General features: G+C 41.5%; 2 protein-coding genes across 3 annotated transcripts; one reads left to right on the plus strand and one right to left on the minus strand.

The window, feature by feature from the left end:
* Positions 1-1,850: 1,850 nt before the first annotated feature.
* Positions 1,851-9,819, plus strand: fitm2 (fat storage inducing transmembrane protein 2). 2 transcript variants are annotated; one of them, XM_070839640.1, is made up of 3 exons: positions 1,851-2,030; positions 2,589-2,990; positions 9,698-9,819. In XM_070839640.1, exons 1-3 carry the CDS (start codon positions 1,858-1,860, stop codon positions 9,714-9,716), a joined length of 594 nt encoding a protein of 197 aa, XP_070695741.1. In that variant the 5' UTR covers positions 1,851-1,857; the 3' UTR covers positions 9,717-9,819. The 2 variants fall into 2 exon arrangements, with proteins under 2 accessions (XP_070695741.1, XP_070695740.1); XM_070839639.1 differs by lacking the exon at positions 9,698-9,819 and having other exon boundaries at positions 2,589-3,809.
* Positions 8,108-22,092, minus strand: gdap1l1 (ganglioside induced differentiation associated protein 1-like 1). Its single transcript, XM_070839638.1, has 6 exons — positions 21,913-22,092; positions 16,929-17,121; positions 12,132-12,305; positions 9,674-9,768; positions 8,549-8,663; positions 8,108-8,451 (listed from the first exon to the last, which is right to left on the minus strand). The coding sequence occupies exons 1-6, from the start codon at positions 22,090-22,092 to the stop codon at positions 8,108-8,110; spliced, it is 1,101 nt and encodes a 366-aa protein (XP_070695739.1).
* Between the last annotated feature and the right edge of the window lie 1,205 nt (positions 22,093-23,297).

A 23,297-nucleotide genomic window follows, 5' to 3' on the forward strand; every position in this document is an offset into this window, starting at 1 on the left:
CTCTAGTGAGCTATTGTATAGTGAGTAAGTCAGAAAGATAAGTGACAAGGTCTGATTTGAGTAAAAACAAAGTATTACTGTGCATGACTATTTTATTTATTGGTTAGGTTTTTATAGCTGCTGTCAGTTTCACCAAAACCTTCACGGATGTCACAGGTTGTGTTACTGGTCTTTAATGAACTCTCATATTTAACACCTTCAAAAAACAGAAAACATTGTTTTTAATGCAACCGTTAATTCAACATGTTTATGTAAGCCATCGTAAATCTTGAGTGCAAGTATTCACATCAAATATATCTTCATATCTTCATTTTTGAGAGTGTGATAAATGGAAGCAGTACAAAACGTAGTCACTTGCTTGAGCACGATATTTTAAAATCCACAAAAGGAATTTTCATTATTACATTTTTGTAACTCATTTAGTTTTGAAGCAGCATGGCTTCAACCTGACATCGTAGTGACTAGATTTAGATGTGATCAGAGAGCAGAGGTAGTTAGGAGGTAGTTATTCCAGTAATTGAGTGCCATTCATACATACAGTAAACACGATATCACTGTAATCAAGCAAAAAAAAAACAATTTCAATCTGTCCACATTGTGTCGGTGACTGTAGTTGCATTTAGACTCTTGCACTGAGGTCAGCATGAGCCATGAAGCCTGACAGCTCGACCCCCTGACTTACATCCACATGGCTCCGCCTGAGCAAACATGACACAGAGCGAGAGAGGAGTGTGTGAGAGCGTCTGTCTGAGTGGTCGAACCTCTCACACTCAAAAATGTTTCAAGCAATGATCCTGGCATATAGTGTTCATGTTATTTTATAAGTGAAAGTAATGTCATTGGTCCTTTTTAATCTCTCGTCTAGCACTGTAACAATAACGGAGCGTGAGTAACATGTGAATTAGAACTCGTTTGTTTTATTTCATTTCTGTTGGAAGTGATAAATTAAGATTGTGTGATTTTGGATTCATTCTCTCCACATTTTGAAATAATCATTTTTAATTAAGGCTGATTGTTGACTCAGACTTTGCCAACATTCATGTGTCTCAACAGTTGCTGCATCAGTGTGGAAGAAAATAAAATCCCTGCCAGTATAAACAAAAAAAGGACACACAGGAAAAACTACAGTAGAGACTGTTCCCTTTTTGTTCAGTGGTGGATGAAGCATTCAGATGCTTTATCTAAGTTAGAGTAGCAAACCACGCTTTAACTATCTTATATACTGCATCATAGTATTGTAGTATATCATTATGCTTTTTTTTAATCCCAAATATATTTGTCAGCTGTTTGTGGAAAGTAACTTTTACTCAAGTACTGTGCAGTACAGTTTGAGGTAAGCTACTTGTACTTTGCATATTCAGTTTAATAATACAGAGTATAAGTGTCAAATCAATTATGGTATTGGTTTTATCAAAGGTAAAGATTAAATTTAATTGATCCATTAGTGAAACTGAAAAGCTACCCAGAAGTGTATATAGTAAAATAAATGAATGAATAATTAGACTAAATAGAATAAAGTCCTTTAACCTTTAACAGCTGCAACATTAAAGTGATGAGCACAATAATACAGCAGTAATTATAATCCAATAATATCCTATGAATTACTCTGAAATGGGCCACTCTACATAATGAGTGGTTTTTACATTTTGTACTTAAATCTTTTTTACTATTAACACTTTGTCACAGAGCAAAACCATATAAAGTAGTACACGGTCACTTGCAGCAGGTGGCGGTATGAACCTGAATTTAGCTTATTTTAATAAAATGGAGAGAAGAAGAAAAAGGAAGCGCCTCATTGGTTGCGCTGTAGTGACGTCAGAGTCACTCCTGGCCGGCTCGGCTATCAGTGCTGTAAACATGGCGGCGGTGGATGTCATTGTAGATAACTTGGTGACACTCTGGAGGATCCCGGCTGTCCGGCAAAACTTCCACTGGATATTTTTACTCATTTCTGTCGTGGGATCAGTTCTGAAGGAGCTGCAGCTCGTCCCGCAGACGTATTTCAGCAGCAGCAGGAACGCGCTGAATGTGTAAGTAGCGGCTGGTTCGTTGTTTGCTTGCTAGCTGAGGTTAGCTAACATTAAATGATGGATTTACGCTCCTGTGGCTGCCTGGAAGGTGTCCTGCTGACCACAGGCAGGTGAAAAGGCCGGCAGGGACTGATCTCATTTCCCGGATAATGGTAATGGACAAGCTGAAGTAATGTAGGTCAAAGGTAAAATGTAGCCAGATGTGGAGCTGTCGTTTTTTAACCCAATAATAGTAAACATCTGCTGGTTCCAGATGTTTTCCTTCGTCTTTGCAGAATATCATTTGGGTTTGGTTTGTTATTGTCAAAATGAATAACCCATAGCATGTGATGTTTGCTAACTATGGACTATTCATGAAAAAAAATATATATATATTATTTTACTGGGTGAACATTTCCCTCATAGATGTAAATAGGTTGAGACAGAAATAACACATTCAACACTTCAGATCTGATTTAACATCAGAGTGCAGATAAGCTGATAAATGGAGTCAGATTAAGCTCTAACACTGAACACTGTCAGTTGGCCGCTAATGTGAATGCCCTGTTCCTCTTGCAGGTATTTTGTCAAAGTGTCATGGGGGTGGACGTTGCTGCTGCTGACACCCTTCCTCCTCCTCTCCAACTCGTCCTTCAGCAGGAGCGTGGCCTTCCTCGGCCGGCGGCTGCTGTCTCTGTTGGTGGCATCAGCCATCTGGTACATCTGCACCGAGACCTTCTTCTACATCGAGGATGTGACCGGCTCGTGTTTTGAAACCGACGCCATGGATGTTATCAACACAGAGTTCGCATCCAAAGCCGGCTGCAGGCAGGCCGGCTTCCACTGGCACGGCTACGACATCTCGGGACACTCCTTCATCCTGGCCTACTCTTCCCTCTTCATCGTGGAGGAAACGGCACCCATGGCCACCCTGAAGACAGCCAGTCTCTCCGCACTGCCCAGGATGGTCATCAACCTGCTGTACGTGGCCTTGAATCTGATAGTGATCATTTGGGTGTGGATGTTTGCCTGCACCTCTGTTTACTTCCATGACCCGTCTCACAAGTTACTAGGGACCATATGCGGCCTGTTGGGGTGGTATTTGACATATCGGGTTTGGTATCTAAAACCTTTGTCACCAGGACTCCCCCCGCAGCGTCACCCAAAAGAACAGAAACAACACGCCTGAGCTGCCATCACACTTTCCTTTACTACATTGTAGCTAATGTTGCCGCCATGCTCACAACAACATACTACAGTTGATGTTATTTATCTCCGGGTCCAAACTGGCCTTGTTATTTTAAGCTATTTAAAGTTATTCCCTCCGCACAGAAAGGTCGTTTCGTACAGGGTGACTGGTTTGCTGTTCTTACATGGCGTTTGGCAGCTGCTGTTCCCAAAATGACTCTTGGTAATCTGAGATAAAAGTAAGATGCTGCTCTGCTGCCCGGCCTCAGCCTCTTTTTGTGGCATGGCACACCATTGTCTGTCTCCCAGTCTGTTGCCTTACAGTGTTTTGCTCAGAGCAGTCACCGTTTTTAGATGTGTGAGTGGGAACACTTGAATGTTTACAGCTCCAGTCGGATAACACTGATGACGTGTATTTTTGCACACCAATGTACTTCAACTATTCATTGTTTTTATAGGAAAGTATCTACAGAACAAAGTCAGCTCAGACTGGGCCCACACTTCATCCTACATGTAGGATTGTTTTTAGTCACATGCAGTTTGAGGTTATTGTGTGTCGACACATATGTAAAAAGGATACAGACCTCCCATCATACATAAAGTGTAGTTGTAAGCCAGCGCTATGAGTGCAAATTATTATTAAAATCCTTTAAAGGTTAAGTCTGTTACTACTCATGATTATTTTTGCTATCAATTAATCTGCTGATTATTTTAGAGTGAAAAATGTCCATAGCTACTCCCTAATGCCCACAGTCTTGTTTTGTTTGACAAATAGTCCAAAATAGCAAATCCCCATAAGTGGAACCAAAAAATGAAATGAATTGAAATCTGAACTAATCAGTTAATTTAATCTAAACTAATTATGTTAGTTGTGATTTGATTTATTTGTCAACACCTGAACAGACGAGTATCGCCAAAGCCTGATGGATCTTATTCCTGTGTGCCACTGAGCTCCATTGTTGTCCAAAAACTATGTAACTGACACATGAAGGAGTAACGTAGGGACCGTGCTGCTGCAGCGTTTGTTCACGAGCTGGAAATCCTTGTTTTCAAAGTTTGAAAAGTGCTTGGATTTTGAATAAAGTGCTTGAAACTGTTTGACAATTCTAATTGCCTTAAATATAATAAATCATTTAAATGAATAGTTTGCTTTTTAGATGAAGAAAACAAGGTGAAGAGAGGCTACAGTCACAAGGTGCTGGAGGACCTTAAAATGCACCTTAAACGTGCTGGAATTTGACTTGTATAGGAAATTAATTCTATTTTAAAAACTGAAGCTAATATTTGTGACTGTTCTTAAAGTGTAAGTTCTTAAAGTATTTAGAAGATTGTTGATTTGACTGATTTGATTTGATTTTTGGATTTTTTTTCCCACTTTTTGTGGGATTTGTTGATATTTAGAATACCCAATCAGCCTTGTCCTGTTTCAAAGAATATTAACAACAAGCAAATAACTCTGTTGTCCGGCCTCAATTTGTGAATTTCTCTATGTCAAATACCCAAATGAGCTCTACAGTGTAGGGAGGACGATGGGTTTGAGTAAAATAAAAACCAGGATTTGTGTATTCCATTTTCATTATTTATTTGTCATCGATGGCAACTGAATAAATTAAGGCTTATGAACAAACATCATAAAAAGCACCATAAATAAATGCATATATAGAAATATAAAAAATAAAAAGTAAAAAATAAAAAAATACTATAGTGAAATATAATGGCCACAAATCACAACTAAGATTTCTCGACTTGTACTCTTTGTGTGTTCCGAGAAGTACAGATCCACCCCCTCAGGTAGCGTGATTTCAGTCTGAAGAAGCAGCGGAGTCGTAACAGATGTGCTCGCAGTAATCAAAATATACCAAGCGTTCACAATGATCGGCTGGTTATGAAGTTTCTTGAATCCCCCCTCCTCCACAGTGTCATCTGCTGTTGGTCAGTTAACAAAAGAGGTGAATGTCCGAGCATCGGAATGTCAACACAAATAACGATTTAAGCAAACTTTATGGTTAAACCGCAACAGGACATTTACATTTACTTTACACATTTGTGCCCTCTTGCTGTCTTCAAAACTTTGAAAAACTGGAATATATTTTAAAATCTCCTCTTTTGTGCCATTTACATCCCTGCTGCTCATGCAACAACAGTTTCAAACACAAGTACCTGTGTCCTGTAGTGAGAATCTCATTTGTATTCATTCACAAAGGATTGAATCCAAACAGTCAAACCTACTGTCTATGGCTATACTGCACTCTCCACCTCAGACAAGAAACTGGACACAACTGCAGCTTCTCCACTTCTGTTTTCTTAATGAAAATCAGATTTAATATCAGATATGACGCAGCAAGGAGGTGCTGCTATTAAAGGAGCATCGATCATCGTCTTTGGTTCAACATCCTCTGCCACAGCTGCAGCGCGCTGCTAACCAGCACCTGCACAGACGAGTCTCTGTAGCAGCAGAAAACAGGGAACTGAAAAACTCATCCTCATTCACCTTCGTTATCCAAGGCTTGACAGTTAATGGTGACTGAAAGAAACACTGTACTGTGAGTCCTTACTGCAAGAATGTCTGTATAACCAGCCATAAAACCAAAAGCAGCTTACAACTCCAGCCAGAGCACACGGTTCAGGAGCAGAATAATAACATGTTAAACCCCAGAGGTCTGACTAAGGAAAAGCAGAAAGGGCTCCCATTGAGGGTGAACAGAGTGTGGAGCGAGAAAAATGCACCGCATCAACAAACAGCTGGCAAGGCAAGCCGGGGGGAAGGCTGTTTCTTTTTCCACGTCATACTCCTTTAGGCCTTCGGATGAGTCAGCCTTTCCTCCCCCTGTTCCCCGTGTTTAACCTTTGAGCTCATTAAAAATTCAGCACAGTAAAATAAATGAGACAATGTATAATTAAAAATATCAATCTGTAAAAACAATCTTGCATCTGTCAGGAGGAGTCGGCGCCAAACAAGCAGCAGTAAAATCCAGTGATTTAGGTTTTTCTTGCTCAGTATTGCTGAGGGGCCATCTCCGACACACACTGCACAGGACAGGTGCTTCAAAGGTTACACTGAGACACAGAACACGTAGAAATCTGTGGTCTGGATGTTTGGTAGTGATCATAAATCCTGCCTCTGGGCGACACAAAATCCTCAGTGTCCACCCGTCACGAAACGCTTACACAATAAGAAAGTACCCATGCAATGACACACACATCCTAAACCTAATGTGACACTCTTGTGCCGAAGACGCAGAATTTAAGATTGAACCACCAGCTCAGCCGAGTGTAACTTTTCAAACACCCGACGTCTGTAACATCTGAACTCCGGCTCAGCGACAAAGAGAGTGACAGTGGACCAGTGTGTGCTGTGTGATCCGTGGTGCTCTAAATAAACTGACGCTGAGCGCACGTGTGTCTCTGTGTGTGTGTGTGTGTGTGTGTGTGTGTGTGTGTGTTTTATTGTGTGTAGGGTGTACAGTTAATTAAAGGACTAGTTCAACATTTTGGGAAATGCATCCATTCACATTCCTGCCAAGAGTTCGATGAGAGGAGCGATATCCCGCTTGTGTCTGTCTGTTAAATATGATGCTACTGTTAGCAGCTTGTTAGCTTAGCTTAGCATAGAGACTGGAGACAGAGGTGCCCCCAACCTCTGTCTCCTGTCATGTATTCCTGCTACATTTGAGTCTGACAGCTAAGAATCTGCTTTTCCTTTTATATTTCCATATAAAATAATGCATTCGTATTTTGTGTTCTGCAAACAGCAAGGACGTAATCACAATTTACGAAACTAATCAGAAGAAATCTTTTCTATGCAACGGATGGAGTTTTTTTTTTCTATCCAGATGTTTGAAGGAGTCTTTGAGCATAATGGAAATACTTTGGGCAAACTGGGGCCTGCAGTTTCCCTTTTGTTTCCAGTAAGCTAAGCTAACCCAGTGTAGGTGCACCTTATGACAATATGAGTGGCTGTAGAGCAGATGGTGTGTTAGCGCTGTAGACTGTAGCCATTTAAATGTGCAAATTTTGTGTTGAGGATAAAATGTAATAAAATGTAAATGTGGAACTTTGCATATAATTACTTCAAATCTGTTTTTGTGTCTGTGATGCATTCACCATAATACCTTCTGAACAGCAGGGAGCTTTAACTGCGGTTTTCCAAACATTTTGGTTCAGTTTTTGTAAAGATTAACAACAGAGGTATCCTGTAACATGTTATTTAGTGAACTTTAAGGGTGCTGGTATCCAGATATTGTTATGTCTGGACTGAGCCATGCTAGCTGTCTCCCCCTGTTTATGCTAAGCTAAGCTAACTGCTGGCCGTTGCTTCATATTTAACGGACTGATGAGAGAGTTGCATGAGTCTCTGCAAATTTCCCAAAATGTCTAACTATTCCCTCGAAGTTTGCCTCCATCCTTTCATCGTTTCATGTGGCAGTTTCTGGCAGCACAGCACTTATCAGAGAGTGTTTGTCATGTACATTTTCCTGCAGTTTTACCAGTTAAACCTCAGGCTGATGGAGGCGTGAAGAGCAGGTATGAGTAATGATTACAATAGTGGCATGCGACGGTCAGTTAACCCCTGTTGGTGTTACTGTGTTTAACATTTTGTCTGGGTTTCTACTTGAAGTTTTCGGTGTAAGTTGACCTGATGCATGCCTCCAACTAAAGTTAAACAAGGACTTGCAGGCACAAGAGCTGCAAGTCGCCAGGAATTAAACTCGATGAAGGCCTTGCTTACCAGAAAATGTGCTGTCAAGAATTTCTTATTATGGAATGTTTTAATATTTCTTTGTTCACCCAGGTAAGTAATAGTGTTCTCTATATAGATTCATTATGTTTTCCTGCAGTCATAAAACATTACAGAAAAGTTGAAACATCACACAAATACACAGACATTTAACACAACAAGAGGGCATTCACTACATGTATTTCTTTTTTAAAAACCAGTAGGCAAAGTAGCCCATCCCTCCCAGGGAGCCCATGAGAAAAGAGGCCCCAAAGAAGGACGGCGGCTTCTTTTTTACCATCCGGAAGGCGTTGGGTAGGACCGCCGACAGAAGGGTCGTGTGGATGTCGCCCAAGACCTTGCGGAAAGCGTAGCGTTTTTGCACACGCACAAAAAAGGACTGCAGGTTGGGTCGGCTGCCGTCCTCCCAGTATTTTTTAGAAAGTCCCAAGAACTTGAGCCTGTGCAACAAGGCTCCGAGGCAGACATCAGCTAGTGTAAATTCAGGTCCACATAGCCACAACTCACACCTTTGACCTGTAAGGGAGGGAAAAATTCATAAAACCATTGTTGGAAATATTTGGAACAAGTTTTGGTGCCATTGTGAGAGAAGATAATAATCATACAGATTTACCTTGATACTCCAGTTTTCTTTTCTCCAGTTCAGCCTCCACTTGATCTAGAACCATGGCTAACTCCCCCAGAATTTTCTTCAGGTAATTCACATTGTCATGGTCCAAAATTTTTGCCTAAAAAAATACAAAAAATACTTTAATTCTAAGAGGCAAACCAGTGTGCATAGCTGGACCTTTTCATCATCATAAAGCAAAAATGTTGTGTTAAAGAAGAACTCAATTTCCTCCAAGTGCTAATAAAATGTTAATTTACACACTGGTGAAACAGCTGTTAGCGTCTACTTGGTGCTTTTTTAGCTTGTCATCAAGTACAATTTTTTTTTCTCACATTTTCAGGCTCTGCTATTAGCAGCATGTAAACTGGTGAAATGTGTCTTTGTAACAGAATCAGTACAGCTGGATGTTTTCTCCGGGGAATACAGACTGTATTCAGGTCAAAGGTACAGTGGATCTGCATGCTGCAGGCTACTGTAATGAGACAAGACTGTTGAAGGCTGCTGGTGATGAAATTTCCCTCAGCTACAGACTTTTAGAAATTCAATTATATGGATCAAGACCATTTTTGACTTCTGTGTTAACCAGTGACGACAGAAAAAATACAAATGCAGCCGACCTTTCAGTGAGATAGGCAGGGAGAACCCTGAATGATATTACAGTTAACCCTAATTTGCACCATAATTTTTCACTTAAGATGGCATTTCAGGGGTTCATTCCAAATGTGGGAGTAATTAATCATTGCATTAATAGACAGGGGTGTTAAATGGGTTTTCTAATGGATTAAGACCTAAACCCCCTTAGTATTCCCTATTCCTTACCTAAATTGAAACATAGAAATGCTTAAAGTATAAATTAAGAAATGTTTTCATATTATATAACAAATTTAACCCATTATAAATCCCTTAAACTGTGACAATAATCCATTTGAAAAATCTTCATTATTAATTTTTTGCTTGTATCACAGTAAAATACCTTGAATACATCAATAGTAATGAATCAATTAATTATGTTTCAAGGGGATTTCCCTCTCCCTTATAGACAACATGGAAATATAACAAGGAAAAGGAATAGATGAGTGTTATGCTAATGCTAATAGATGAATCACATTAATGCACACATAAACTCACCATGAGCTTCTTCTGCTTGGACAGGTACGGTTCTGTCAGCTGAGGCTCCTCGTGGTCCAACTTCATCAACTCCGTTGCAGCGTTAGCAAGGTGTCCTGAAGACACACACACACACACACACGCAAAGGTCTTGATCTACTGTTTGGTGGAGGAAAAAACATAACAAATGTACAAATGTAGTTTTCTAGTCTGCTGTTCTGTCTGTAAAGTCCACACTGACTGCTAGAACATGTCACTTAGGAAATCATCTACATGTGCACACAGTCAGTAGATAAGAAGTCTTTGATAGCAGATATTTCTCTGTACATGTATTATTAGACTGCTTTTTCCAAACACAGCCTTTCTGGCCTATTCTGCACCAAACAGACACTTAAAGCTCCAAGGACTTATCTGACTGTGCAGGCAGCTTATTCTCATTCGCATGTTATCAGTTGTTATTCGTACTTTATAATTGCTTGACTGATCCCATTGTGTAAAAAGATAAGTCTGTCAATAATCTGTATTTTTCTCCTTGCCAACAAATGCATGGAAAGACCAAAAACAACAGAACTGATCCGATAAAAACGTGTCGTCTGGATAGATCTTCTTCCTCTGTGCCATATAGAGCTCCACTGGTCCAAAAACACATCACACTGTTTCACACATTGTCTTTCATTACCATGAGCACACACACTGTAGTTTATTCCACACACACTGTCCTGCTGCCATCAATACTCATTAGAGCAAGATGTTTTTAAATCCGCCACTGAAAATAGTCCCCAGCTGTTTTAGTCTACTACTACAACTGCAAAGTCATTAATCTACTGAAGATGCACCCAGAAGTATTAAACTATTTCAGACCGGTTTTTACCTTCAGTCTGAAGCACACTCATACAATTCAGAAGTTTCACATTTCAAAAAACACCTTTTGATTTTAGAGAGAATAATAATTTTATATAAAACAAACACAAGTGGCTATTTACACACACATTAAATCCTAATGAGGTTGATTTTTCTGGATAAAACAAAGACGAACTGGAGTTTCACTGGATCGTTAATGCTGCTGCAGAATGTCCTCTAGACCGGCTCACTGCTTTGATTTACACGTGGATGCCGTCACGTGATGGCCAGAGCACTACGATATCAGCTGCTGGGATATATAAACCTGACATCACTACAATGTGCTGAGTTAAGGGTTTTTTTTATATTGAGTAGCATCAAATCAAAGCATGCGTGGTGTAAGTAAAAGCAGGGATTTGTTTGCCAATGATGTGGAAAGTGCTGCAAGGAAGATGAATATCTTTGCATTCATAACGCCTGTCTGTTGTCAATCTAGATCTTCTATAAATAAATTCTATATTTTACATTATTATCATTGCTTGTTGAAAAGAAACAGCTACTTAATGAGTGATAAGATTAAAAGCAGGCATAGAAACATATTACTAACACGCCACACACACCTGTAGACACACATGCATCCACTCAGAATACTGTGTGTGTGTGTACATGCGCTGTGAAATGCAGCAGAACACGCTGTCACTTCAAATCAAGCTGCATCAGTGCACAATACGATGTGATTCTGTGAAGCACTGGGTACTTTTGTGTGCTATACACACTTGAGTGGATTCAGTGGCTGGAATTTGTAGTCCAGTCAGTTTCCGGACAACCATTGGTCTTTATAGGTTTTAGGAAGAGAGGTTTGGACAGGACGAATTCTCACGAGTAAAGAAGTAAAGACGGGCAGTCCTGTTCAGCCGACGCTGAAAGCTGTTTTATTTGGCATCACTGATTAACATCTCAAGGCCTCTCGGTCCAGTGTTTGAGACGTCTTTTATCTGTTTCAGAGCCCCGACTTAAAACCAGGTCAGTTGTAGCAGTCGGGGCCCGACGGCTCGCTGACTCAGTAACATCTTCTATAGTAACAGTGTTTGACATTGTGGGAAACACGCTTCGCTCGCTCGCTCGCTTCGTTCTCTTTCTTGCCAAGGGTCAGATGAGAAGGTCTGTTCTGTACATAAAGAGCTACAGCCAGCAGCTGGTTAGCTTAGCTTAGCACAAAGACTGGACACAGGATGGAACAGCTAGCCTGTTCAGCACCTCTAAAGCTCACTAATTAACATGTTATACCTTGTTTCATCTGCGCAAGTGTAAGAATGACATGTTTGAGCCAACAAGAAAGCAATTAACTGTACGTCCCAAAATGCTGAACTGTTCTTTTAAATATATCAAATATTATATTAAATATATGAAATATATCTTTTTTTATTTTACTTGAATTTCTTCTTTCTTTTATTTCTTTCATCTTATGTCACTGAAATTGGTTTTATCTATTTTACTGCAATTTGATGTTATACTTTTGATACTTTGACAATATACATTATACACATGAGGCCATATCCTCCACTCTTCCTGTAATTAATGCAGACTTACAATTAGAAACAATCATGCCAACACAAAGCAGTGAGCTGGCTTCACTTACGACGTATTTCTGCGGTGGCGTACTTTGGGATCATAGAGTCAGTGGTGAGCTCTGGATGGAGGATGCAGCCGTGTGTGTAAGCGTCCATGGGCAGACCATCCAGTAGCTGGCGGTACTGCTGCACACGGTCATTTAGAGGCGAGTCTGCATCAGGAATCAGCTGTGCCACCGTGTCTGCAGACGAGACACCGATGTGAAAACAGCAATACAGGAAAAACATTGTCATGGCTCATGGTGAGGACACAGGCAAAGAAACATTATACACAAGAGCATAGCTGCACACTGGTATCTTTGTAGCATACTCATGTATTTTATTCAACTTGCAGAACACCTGAGGTTTCTAAGTAACTGTTTTTAAGATCACTGTCACCTACAAAATAAGTCTCGGTGCTTCAGCTTTCAGATAGAGACGAAGCACGGTAACCTTGTAACAGATGACAGCCCTCACCCTTTGTAACACACCACCAGTCACACTTCACACAGCCTGACATTTAAACAATGATGAGGCAATCTGGAAACAAAAATTACCTGCAGACTAACAAGCTTCTGTTATGTTGAGTACCCAATAAGCAAGTGTTTGAGCTAAAAACCACTGTTCAACCCCATGAGATGAAATTCAAAAACTCAAAATGCACAGTGACACGACGCTTGTTTCATAGAACACACGGGTTAATTAGGCACCTTGTTCAACCAATCCCCTACTGGCCTACTGTTCTATTTATCTGCTGTTGCCAAAGTTGAAGGAATAGTTTGACATCTTGGGAAATGTGCTTATTTTCCTTTCTTGCAGAGTGTTAGATGAGAGGATGAACCCTTCAGCGTCTGTAAATGGGTGCCGCAGTGCCGTAGTATCGCACAACCATAAAATTGTGAGACTCGTAGGAGGCAGATTTAAATAACTGTCAAAAGGTTTAAATATACAGTCTCTATGGGTCAGACTCCAAAAAGGATGGATACTACATTTCCCATTCTGCAGCCCAAGTCTTTGTGACTTAACACATCGTAAATACCTAGTTAGTAACAGAGGGTTCTGTTAATGAATGTTGTCTCCAAGCCTGAGCTCCAATAATCCAGATCAAATCAGGGAGGATTAATTTCTCAGTCTTGACAAAAACTCCTTCAGAACCAGAAAAGACGTTTTACAGCTGTTTTCACAGACGAAGTCAGTCTAAGGCTGGAGCCAGCAGCTGGATAGCTTAGCTTAGCATGCAGCCTGCCTCTGTGCAAAAGTGATGAAGAAGCTCACTAATAAACCCATACTGCCTACTGCTTGTTCACAAAGTGTAAAAAAATCAGTTTGTTATGTCACAGGGATCATGCACCGCACTATTTCTTGGCTGCAGCCTCCAGTTGTTGGCTGGCAACTGCTCAGAGCCAATGAATAATCTGGCACAAAACCCTCTTAAAACGGTAAATTGTGATTTTTACACTTCGATTGTTGAACCAAGAGGATATGACATGTTGATTAGTGAGATTCAGAGGTGCTGGAAGGGCAGGTTATTACTTGTTTCTAGTCTTTAAGCTAAGCTAAGTTTATTGGCTGCTGGCTTCAGCTACTTATCAAATGATGACATGCCATAAAAACAGCTTTTACGTTTCTGTCTTTTGCTTCCCAAAATGTTAAACGGCTCCTTTAAAAATGCTATTGTTGAAGGAACCAGCTTTAATATCTCGCTGTCCTAATTCTTGTATTGGCACTCACGCCGGCTTCATGCTGCATGGCCGAGAGGAATGGTGTTCAACTTAATGACCTGCTGCTGAGACTCAGTATTAAGGATGAGAAAGGTTAGAGTGAGCTCTTATCTCTGTGCGCGGTCACAGCAGCCAAACACAGGGACGGCACCGCTGAAAACACACAGATAGACAGTTGGCTGCTTCAGGATGCTCGGAGAAGCTTGCGGAGGGTGGAGCTGCACCTGGCAGGGCTCCAGAAAGCTGAGTAATCAGTCCTAGGACCTGCATGCTGACCCGGACGTGTCATGCAGCGGTCCTCTAGGTGGTCTGCTGCAGCGCTGTGTTGGAAATGTTACATCAGCAACTAAACCCACCGGACGAACAACCCGATGTCTTAAAGACGGCAATGCACATTACAGAATATAAGAGCAACCCGAGTGTTAGTTGACAACCACACTTTTGACAAAGTGAGAGCCCTCTGCTGCTTCTCAACAACACTGTAGAGCAGCCTGAGCTGGAATAAGAGTCTCTTTCCTGAGACATCTGCACTTCCCAGGCCAGCTGCAGCCCACATTGCCAGCATTCATTAGGGATTTAAACGCAGAGAGAAAGCATGTCTGTAAGTCTTATCCAGCAGATTGACCTCTGGCTAAAAGCATGTCCAGCTTGAAGTCTGGTTTTAAAACATGTGGTGGATTCATTAACAAAAAACAAAAAACAAATACACATTAACTGTTTCAATACGCTGTAATACAGACGAACTTTATGTTCCAGATTCTTGTACCCCTTCAAAATAACTAAATAAATTAATGCAATTACCCTCATGCAGCACACTGACAAAAAGCTCAAATAAAAGGGTCTGAATAAGGACAAGACATCACCAGGGTCAGTTACTGCCTGTTATTACTGTGCAAGCAGTGAACCAGATGCAAAGCTTTCTAACTAAACGTCCAACGTCCCTCAGGCCTTTACTGGTTTGAGGCTCCCAGGACATTACATAACAGTATCATAATGCCTCAGCTGACGGATCTATAGGACACGCCACCCACAGATACTATAACACAGCACACAGAGATAACAGGATTAAGTGTGTGCATCTTAACGTTTGCCCACTCTTGGATCCGCCAAGGCACTGGAAGACATCTATGGCTGTTAAACCTGAAATCATGTCACTGCCCCACAATGCACACTTCACAAATCCTTACTTATTTATTTGTTGGACTGCTTTAATTTCAGTGATAATTGCTTGTGCTTGCATCTGAGTCTCGTTTGCAACTAACGCAAATTTCCCCCAAGACATCAATCCAATTTCATCTAATTTAATCAGAGGAGCTCATCTTGGTGACATTGGTGCAAAGGCACTGTTGCAATAACTTACAGCGTTTCACAGCACAGTACACACTGACACACACTGTACAAGGACGACAGATGGCCTCCAATTGTCTTTGCTACCCCAACTTCACAAACTTAGAGAATGCCACCTAATATTTTCTGGATTAGCAACAAGGCAAATCCAGGCAACTGACCCCTAAAACTACAACATTAAATGAATATCAACTGGTTTACAGGAAATTAACGAATGTATGTTTGTCAAATGGACCTCTAAAACCATGAGCTGTCCCAGGGTAGGGCTTCTTAGTAGGAGCAGGCAGTCAAAGAACAAGATGCAGGACTTTATGTGGAGGTCAATGACCAAGACTGTCTATTAGTTCACCACGTGAAGAGATTGGATATTAAGCAAGTTCACTTAAATGACTGTGAACGAGATGGACTGAATCTGAGCATGTTGGCAGGGACACATATACAAGGTATGGTGGCTAATAATGACCAAACAGGGCAGTCATGAAGCCAAATGATCTTAAAAAAAAATCTAATCAAGGTTTAATCCCTTAATGCAGAGGAGGGAAACATAATTTCGCTATGTTATTGACAGCATCTTTTACTTATACTACAAGGTAGAATAAAGTTTTTCTCTCTGCAGAACACAACTGAATTGTGTGGGTGGGATTGGTCAGAACGTTTGTGGGTGCAGGCGGGAGTGGATCACACACACAGTCCAGCACAGGGTCTAGCACAGGGTTCTGCTGTAGGGCAAATATTTGTTGTTGGGTTCCTCTGGGAATGTATAAAACAATAAGTGCTTGATTTCAGACAGAAGCAGCCACAAGCTAAGATTATGCAACTGGCAACTGTTATTGATGTATTATGTCAGCTGTAGCTAGCGAGCTAATAAAGCTGATGTTAGATCCATGAGTTGGTTGAAAACGCTCTCTCTTTTAAAACCAGATCCTTGCTAAGGGGTCTCAACTGTTCCCTCAATGACTACGTGGACTACATGATATCGTGCTGAAAGACTGAGGGTAAAGCTACATGTCACAGTGTGCATGCCATGGACACTACTTTTTCTCCCATTGTGGAATTTTTTGAAGGCGCTGGATGAATTTACACACTCAGAAGCAGCCGTCAGATTAAACGGCGGACGATAGATGTAGAGCACTATGTAGTAAACAGTGAGTGATTTCAGACACAGCCTCATTGATGCGTTTGCCAAACTTAACACTATCTCAGATAATTAGTTTGGCTGTTGTTGCTGGAGTGTAAATATCCCCAAGTCCTATAAAGAGAAGGACAGAGCCGCTAACGTTAGCCTAAACTCTGACAGCATCCCGGACTGGTTTCCACTCGGTGGGGAAATACTGCATGATGGATTTGTTAGTTGTGAACAGAGCTTTGCTTTTTTAAGATAACCTGCAACCGCACAAACCAATGAAGTTGACTAATGATACGCTCCTCGGCCTTGGTAGGTACGGACGTGGTTCTAGCTCATGTTAAAGCAGAAAAACAAAACACAATACTTAATCCATTCCTCATACTTTTCCCAATATTATATTATATATATCATCTCTTTAAATGCAGAATATCGCTCCTGCGCAGCACTTATAGCTTGACAGACCTGATATGAGTAGTTACTGTTGCTAAGCTATGATTGGACTGTTCAACTGGACTCCAACAACTTATATTTGCCCCACAGCAGGTTCATCTGTCCATGCGTTTAGCCATGCTTTTAAAATAGAAGAAGAAACAGCATTATTAGATGGGAACATCATAATCACTGCACCATACCTCCCACAAAGTTTTTCTCCAAGTAATCTATAATCTGGTTGTAGTCACTGATGATGGTGTCCCCATGGAGGAAGACGGGCACCTCCTCCCCCAGGTTCAGCCTCATGAACCAGGGCTCCTTGTGCTCCTGCAGCGGCAAGCTCACATCCCTCTCCTCGCAGACCAGACCCTTCTCGTTAATGACTAGACGTACCTGCAATTACAAGCGCATGTTTAGATGAGGAGGTGCGTGGCGCAGCATGTCAACGCAGGCAACTAATATTCTCTCAGCAGCAGACTGTTGCAGCAGCATGACAGCGATCTTCTGGCTGAAGAGCGGGAAAAGGAAATCTTAAGTAAGACAAAAGCATTGCACAACAATATGATTTTTCTGTTGCTGAAAAAAGTTATTGCAATATTACCAAAGCGAAGCAGAACGGCTAATCCTTTTTGGCATAAAAAGGTGATCATGTTTGTGTGGTGTGGAATAAATAGGCCTAGCTGACAGGTGGTCTGGCAGAATAATGAGGTGCTTTACAGTGTGCACAAGTTTAAGCAAAAGCCTTCCAGGATAGTTAGGATCCAGTGCTAGCAGGATGAAGGATAAGCCAAGGTCCATGGAGAGCTGTTAGTGGGAATAAGATTAATGAAAGGAGATGACACTTAGGGTATAAAGTGCTTCATTTGACCGCTTAGGAGGAACAGCAAAATGTGAGTTCTGCTGAACATGGGCAGACATGGTGTAATGAAATAAAAGTGAGTGATTTAGTAGCACAAGCACAGTAATTACAGCAGGAGCATTGATCTGGACAAATCTGTGAGCGCCGCTACAAAGTTATAAAAGTCAAACGCCTCTTGCATCTCCATCAGCGTGGCGTCGTTACACACTAAATCAAGGGTTTCTATATAAAACCGTCAAATGTTTCAGATCCCAGTCTTTCGCTGCTGAGGTGCAACATTTGTTACATAATAATATTAGTCACTCCTCTGTAATGATGCCAAGTAGTTCAGCTGCTCGGTGGGCACAGAATAAACTCCTCTTACTTACTGCATGTTACTACTATGTGTGCTGCAGACAGCGGTGAAAGGACATTTACTCAAGTATAATCCTGAGGTACTTGTACGTAACTTGAGTATATTCTTTTCATTCTACTTTGTACTCCACTACATTTCTTACCCAACCACATCAGATTAAGATGTTACATAAAAAACATACTTTCTAAAGTACAACACTTTGTTATATTTTAATACCACAATGAGGTATAATTATCCAATAATTCACGGAAATGGAAAAATTAAAGATTGAAGCTAGAGAGAAAAGTAAATACAAATTTGTTTAGCAAAACTTGTTTTCTGCCTCACTGTTTCACAACCCCCCAGATTTATATTGTGACTGATTCTTTGCAATAATAAACACTACTTTTTTTCACAGTCCAAATAGTCTACAGCCATGGAAGGATTATGAGACAATGCACTATGGGCCCCTGGACACAGACATCCATCCTACATATGAGCAAGACACCAAGACTGAGAGCGATACAAAGCAGCTGTGTCTCTCTGTGGTTACGTCTCTTTTTAGGCAGTTTGAATCTCCTTGTGCTCGTTTTTTTGTCTCTTCTAGTTTTGTGTCTCTCCGTGGCTCTTTGCCCGATAGGCCCGTTCAGTAATCCATCCATGATACTAGCAAGCCACCCACCTACAGTATCGCCGTCTGGCTCTGGTATGGGGGGGGCGCCCAGGCCACCCATCTGGCTCAGATGTAGGTTGGGGATCGCTGGACTACTCTACCTAACTAAATAAAGTTAAAACCAGCTCCACCTTGACCTTACCAATAATGTAATACATCATCATATATTCTGCGGGATGAGGACTTTTACTGTTAATCTAAACAGAGAATTTTTACATTGTTGTTTCTGGTACTTTTATTTGAGCTAAAGATCTGCTTCTTCCACCACTGGTTATTTATCCATAATGATGTTGGAGCAGACTAATTCTTAAATGACTGACCAGATTCTCGCTGGCATCATGACACACTGCCCTCTGCTCAGACAGAGAGGTGTTACAGCCTCACACAGGGCGTAACTGAGGGTGTAAATCTCTAACCTGCAGGCCTTGAGGTTGCCAGTTCTGTATTGATCAGTGAAGCTGGAATCTAAATGTGCTGTTACTCCAGAGCTCCATCTGTCTCTATCTTTATCATATCCCTTGTGTTCACAATACATCACTCGTGTGTGTTGGACAGATTTACAGTATGACCCACTTCAGGCCACGGGAGCACAGTCACAGTGGCAGTTAGTCGTGAAGCAACACAGAGGAGGGGGGGGACGTGTCGTGCAGGAGATATTCAGTGGCTCAGCTTCCCTCTCTCCTCAGGAAGTTGCTGAGGTACACGCAGACTTGTAAATAATCCCCCTGAACATCTGATGACGATATCGTCTTCAAAGAGATAACAGTTGTGGATCTGCTGGAGGAGTGACTCCTTTGTCATTATCACCTCCTCTGTGTATCACTGCCAAAGTGTTTACAGTAGTTTTGTCTTTTTAAAGACAGGAAAAGTGTCCCCATGTCACACAAGACCGACTAAATATAACAATATCCTTCAAGGTGCTGCAGCAGAGACGCTTTGACAGATCACGTCGCAAGTGTTTGTGTTATGTTAAAGCACAAAATATGCAGTTAAATTCTGGCGGAGTGGACAACCTAGTGCTCAACCTCTTAATCTCATAAAAGCCATCCCCAAAATGCCATTTAAAGCGCGCATCAGCTTGCATAACAACTAATGTCATACTGCATTGCTATTTAGTGCCGCAATTTTACTGAAATCCATGCGCATTGTTCCAGAGATGCATTCCCAATAGTCGGTCTGCTCATTGACAGCATAATCACACATGATGGGAAAGCCACTTCAGCTACTCCAGCTCCAGGATTGAGGTGATAATCATGACGGTGAGCCTGGTGTTTACCCTCTGCTGAGTGACAACCGGCAAAATCAGCAGCTCAGACCTCAGTGGCTGCGTGCCAACAACTGAGCCCTCAAACTGACGCACCAACATGAGACTGAGCATCAGCTCAAGGTTGCTGCTCTTCAGCGGAGACGATCGTACAGCAACACCATCCTTCAGTTCACAGAGACGGCGCCATAGCTCTTCTGAATCCGTGCTTTAAATTCTCATGAGAAGAACACTGAACCAATCCTATAGGATGGTGTGTGATAAAAGATGAATTATTCTGCCAGGTATTTGTTTGAATGGTTTCCTCTATAATCTGCCAAAAAGTGAAAATCACAATCTTCTAAAACCTGAGGGGACATCATCAGTCTGATCAGTCCAAAGCTCAGAGGATATCGTGTTTATTCTCACATGAGACAAAAAATCAAGCAGACTCTAACTTTTGTGGTTGCTATTTTTAAAAATGACTCAAACGATTGATCAACTGACTGAATTTGGTATTTCACTTAAAACCATACATTTGGGAAACTTAAAAAACATTTGGAGACTTTTAAACAGGATGGTCAAAACTGAAGCAGCTGAGGCTGAGATACACTGACTTTCAGTACCTAGTGTTGGTCAACCTCTGTAAACACTGGATCCTACATTTCTCATAATGCTCCTTGGTTTGGTCGACCACAGTTCAAAACAGAAACATATACATATACTATTGTATATCATGTAAAGGCAAGCAGCAAATGCTTGCGTATAAGAAAGTGGAAGCAAGTACTTGTCAGTTTTCTATTGAAAAAGGTTAAAACGATTAGCACAATAGTTGCACATTTCCTTTAATCGGCCAAGTGACTAATTGTTGCAGCTCTATTAATCACAGCAGGACGGAGAGAGGTAGACGTTTTCAGACAGCACAGATTACAGAGAAAAAGTTGTCAAAATCCCTTTAGAAGAGAGCGATAATAGATTTTATGGATATGAACAAAACAATGCTATGACTTCCTATGCAGATTGATGTTCATGAAAGCTGTTGTTTTTTTCTGTGCTCACAAAGTAAATGCTGTTGAACAAGCGCTGTAGTGGATTCCAGTTTGTCTTACGGAAAGTAAACTTCCAAAACACGCTCCATTACTTCAGAAAGACCACTGAAAGACATAGTGAGTGAAAGATTGTGTTGAGTTAGAGAAGCTAGCTAAACCCTGGTAACCCTGATGACATCACTATGGCATCACAGGGGTTATTTTCTGCCACAGAAGACAACACACAACCACTGTCATGGGCTGAGTAGTACAATACTACCAGCGACCGGTAAACTGGTGTTTATGTGTAAAATTGGTGGAGTGCCCCTTTAATGTGAACGCTGTTTGTGAAGTGCAGCCCATGCATGAGCTTACAAATCCTTCCTGTAGCTTCATACTGGTTGTTACTGTGGATCAATCGTGTCGGCTTCAAAATGTTGGGTATTTCACCAGCTAAAAGACAAACATCTTCATCACTCGTGCTCATTTCATGGGGAAGGTGCAGGTGATCGTCTGCCCACCATCACAGGTAGACTTGGAGAAGCCATGAAAATGACAACATATGGTGTGATTCAGCTGCAGAAGGGGGAAGGTGGCCTTTGGTTTGTTTTGCACATCATATGAATCAATTATTTAGGATGTCATGTGTCAGAGTACATTAGGTTGTAACCACATTTAGCAGCCATAAGGAGACAAAGCAGCTCCAAGGTGTCAATAAAAGGTGGAAGCTGATATGATATGATGTGATGTGATGTGATGATGGTGATTTACTGAGTGGTGGATGAAAGACAAGAGAACATTGACCACCAACCAGGCTATATGTCGAGGAAACGAGCCCCATGCTGCAGCGCTTTTCCAAGCACCTCAAATGGGAGATCTGCCCAGCTGCAGGATCAGATTCACATTCCGGAGGTATGCAGGGACAAACATGCACCATCAACATGCTGTGGCCATAATAAACAAGCACAGGGGCTCCACGCTGTAGCATCATGTCATGCAAAGAGAGCCCCCTCCATTTTCCAGCTCTGCTCTTTTTTTTTTTTTTACCTTTTGGGAGGTGAAAGACTGCGTCCAGTGGTACAAAACGAGCCTGTCTTTATTGAAGGGTTTGGGCTCTGCCGTCGGCTCTTCGCACTCCTCCCCGTCTGTGATTTTGCCGTCTTCATCCATGGCTGAGATGGGCCACCAGCTACAGTTGGTGGGGGTAACATGGTTGGAAGACGCCATGACAGAGCGTTTTGTGCGTGTGGAGGAGAGGAGCGAGGAGGGAGAGAAGCGGAGAGAGAGAGAGAGAGAGAGACAGAGAGACAGAGAGAGAGAGAGGGAGGGAGGATTTCAGCAGCTCGAGCTCAGCATCAGTTCACGCGGCAGCAGCATCCGTCAGTTTCGGACAGCTCCGGTGCTGAAATGGGCTTCACCTCCGAACGAAACCAGAGCAAAGGCCCGCACCGCCTAATCCATATGCAAATAGCTACTTACTCGAGCATGCTGCTGAATTACAGTTAGGTGGATGTGTAGCCAAACCGTGTCACATCACATGATGAGCTACGCACAAACATGCGCGGTGGAAGCCCGCGGAGGGAGCGTTTCTGCGGAAGGTCAAGCGGCTCCCGGTAAGGACACGGAGGCTGTGGACCACAGGACAGCGAACAGGCTCCAGCTCCGGGAAATGGCCATGCCCAACACCTGCAACTGGCCAAAACAACACACACACACAAAAGTAAAAGATGTCAGCAGATGTTCACAACATGTGTGTAGAGCTGATCCCTGTGTTTTCAGGGCTGTGTTTGAGTACAGGTGTGAAACAGGACACCTGTAGGCCACTTTTTACTCCTTTCTGCTTCCACTTCCCTGCATTTCAGAAGAAAATACTGCATTTTTTACTCCTTTATCTGACAGCTGTAGTTACTTATAACTTTAAAACACATGCAATAAACTTTCAAAGATTCAAGATTCAAAGTGTTTATTATCATGTACACAGTAAGGAAACATGTTTCTCTGTACAATGAAATTCTTTCATTGCTGTCTGCAATGAATGCCAAACATTTAAGTATAAATAACTAAAGATCAAAATAAATAAAAAGGCAATTTAGAAGGCAGCATGTGAAAAAAGAAATATAAATAGTGCAAAAGTGAGTAATGCAAAGAGTGTGTAAGTACACATGTGCAAATTGGAGTGGAAATTAAATGGAATTCAAAGAAAAAGGTCTAAACCTGTGCTTTCTTTTTGACACCTTGGCAAGTTTCCACCCAAAACATTTCCCCTCTAAATCTAATTGTTGAGATCCAAAGGTGTAATATTGTCCAGTAAAAAAGTCCAAAAATAAAATAATAACTTTCTCCTCTTGTCGCCCATTAAAGGCAACTCCCTCTGATTTAGCATCGTGCTCCTCCAAACATCATCACTCTGGTGATAAAAGTCTAAAACGAAA

The sequence above is a fragment of the Pempheris klunzingeri genome, chromosome 11 (assembly GCF_042242105.1).
Source record: "Pempheris klunzingeri isolate RE-2024b chromosome 11, fPemKlu1.hap1, whole genome shotgun sequence".
In the NCBI taxonomy this organism is placed as follows: domain Eukaryota; kingdom Metazoa; phylum Chordata; class Actinopteri; order Acropomatiformes; family Pempheridae; genus Pempheris; species Pempheris klunzingeri.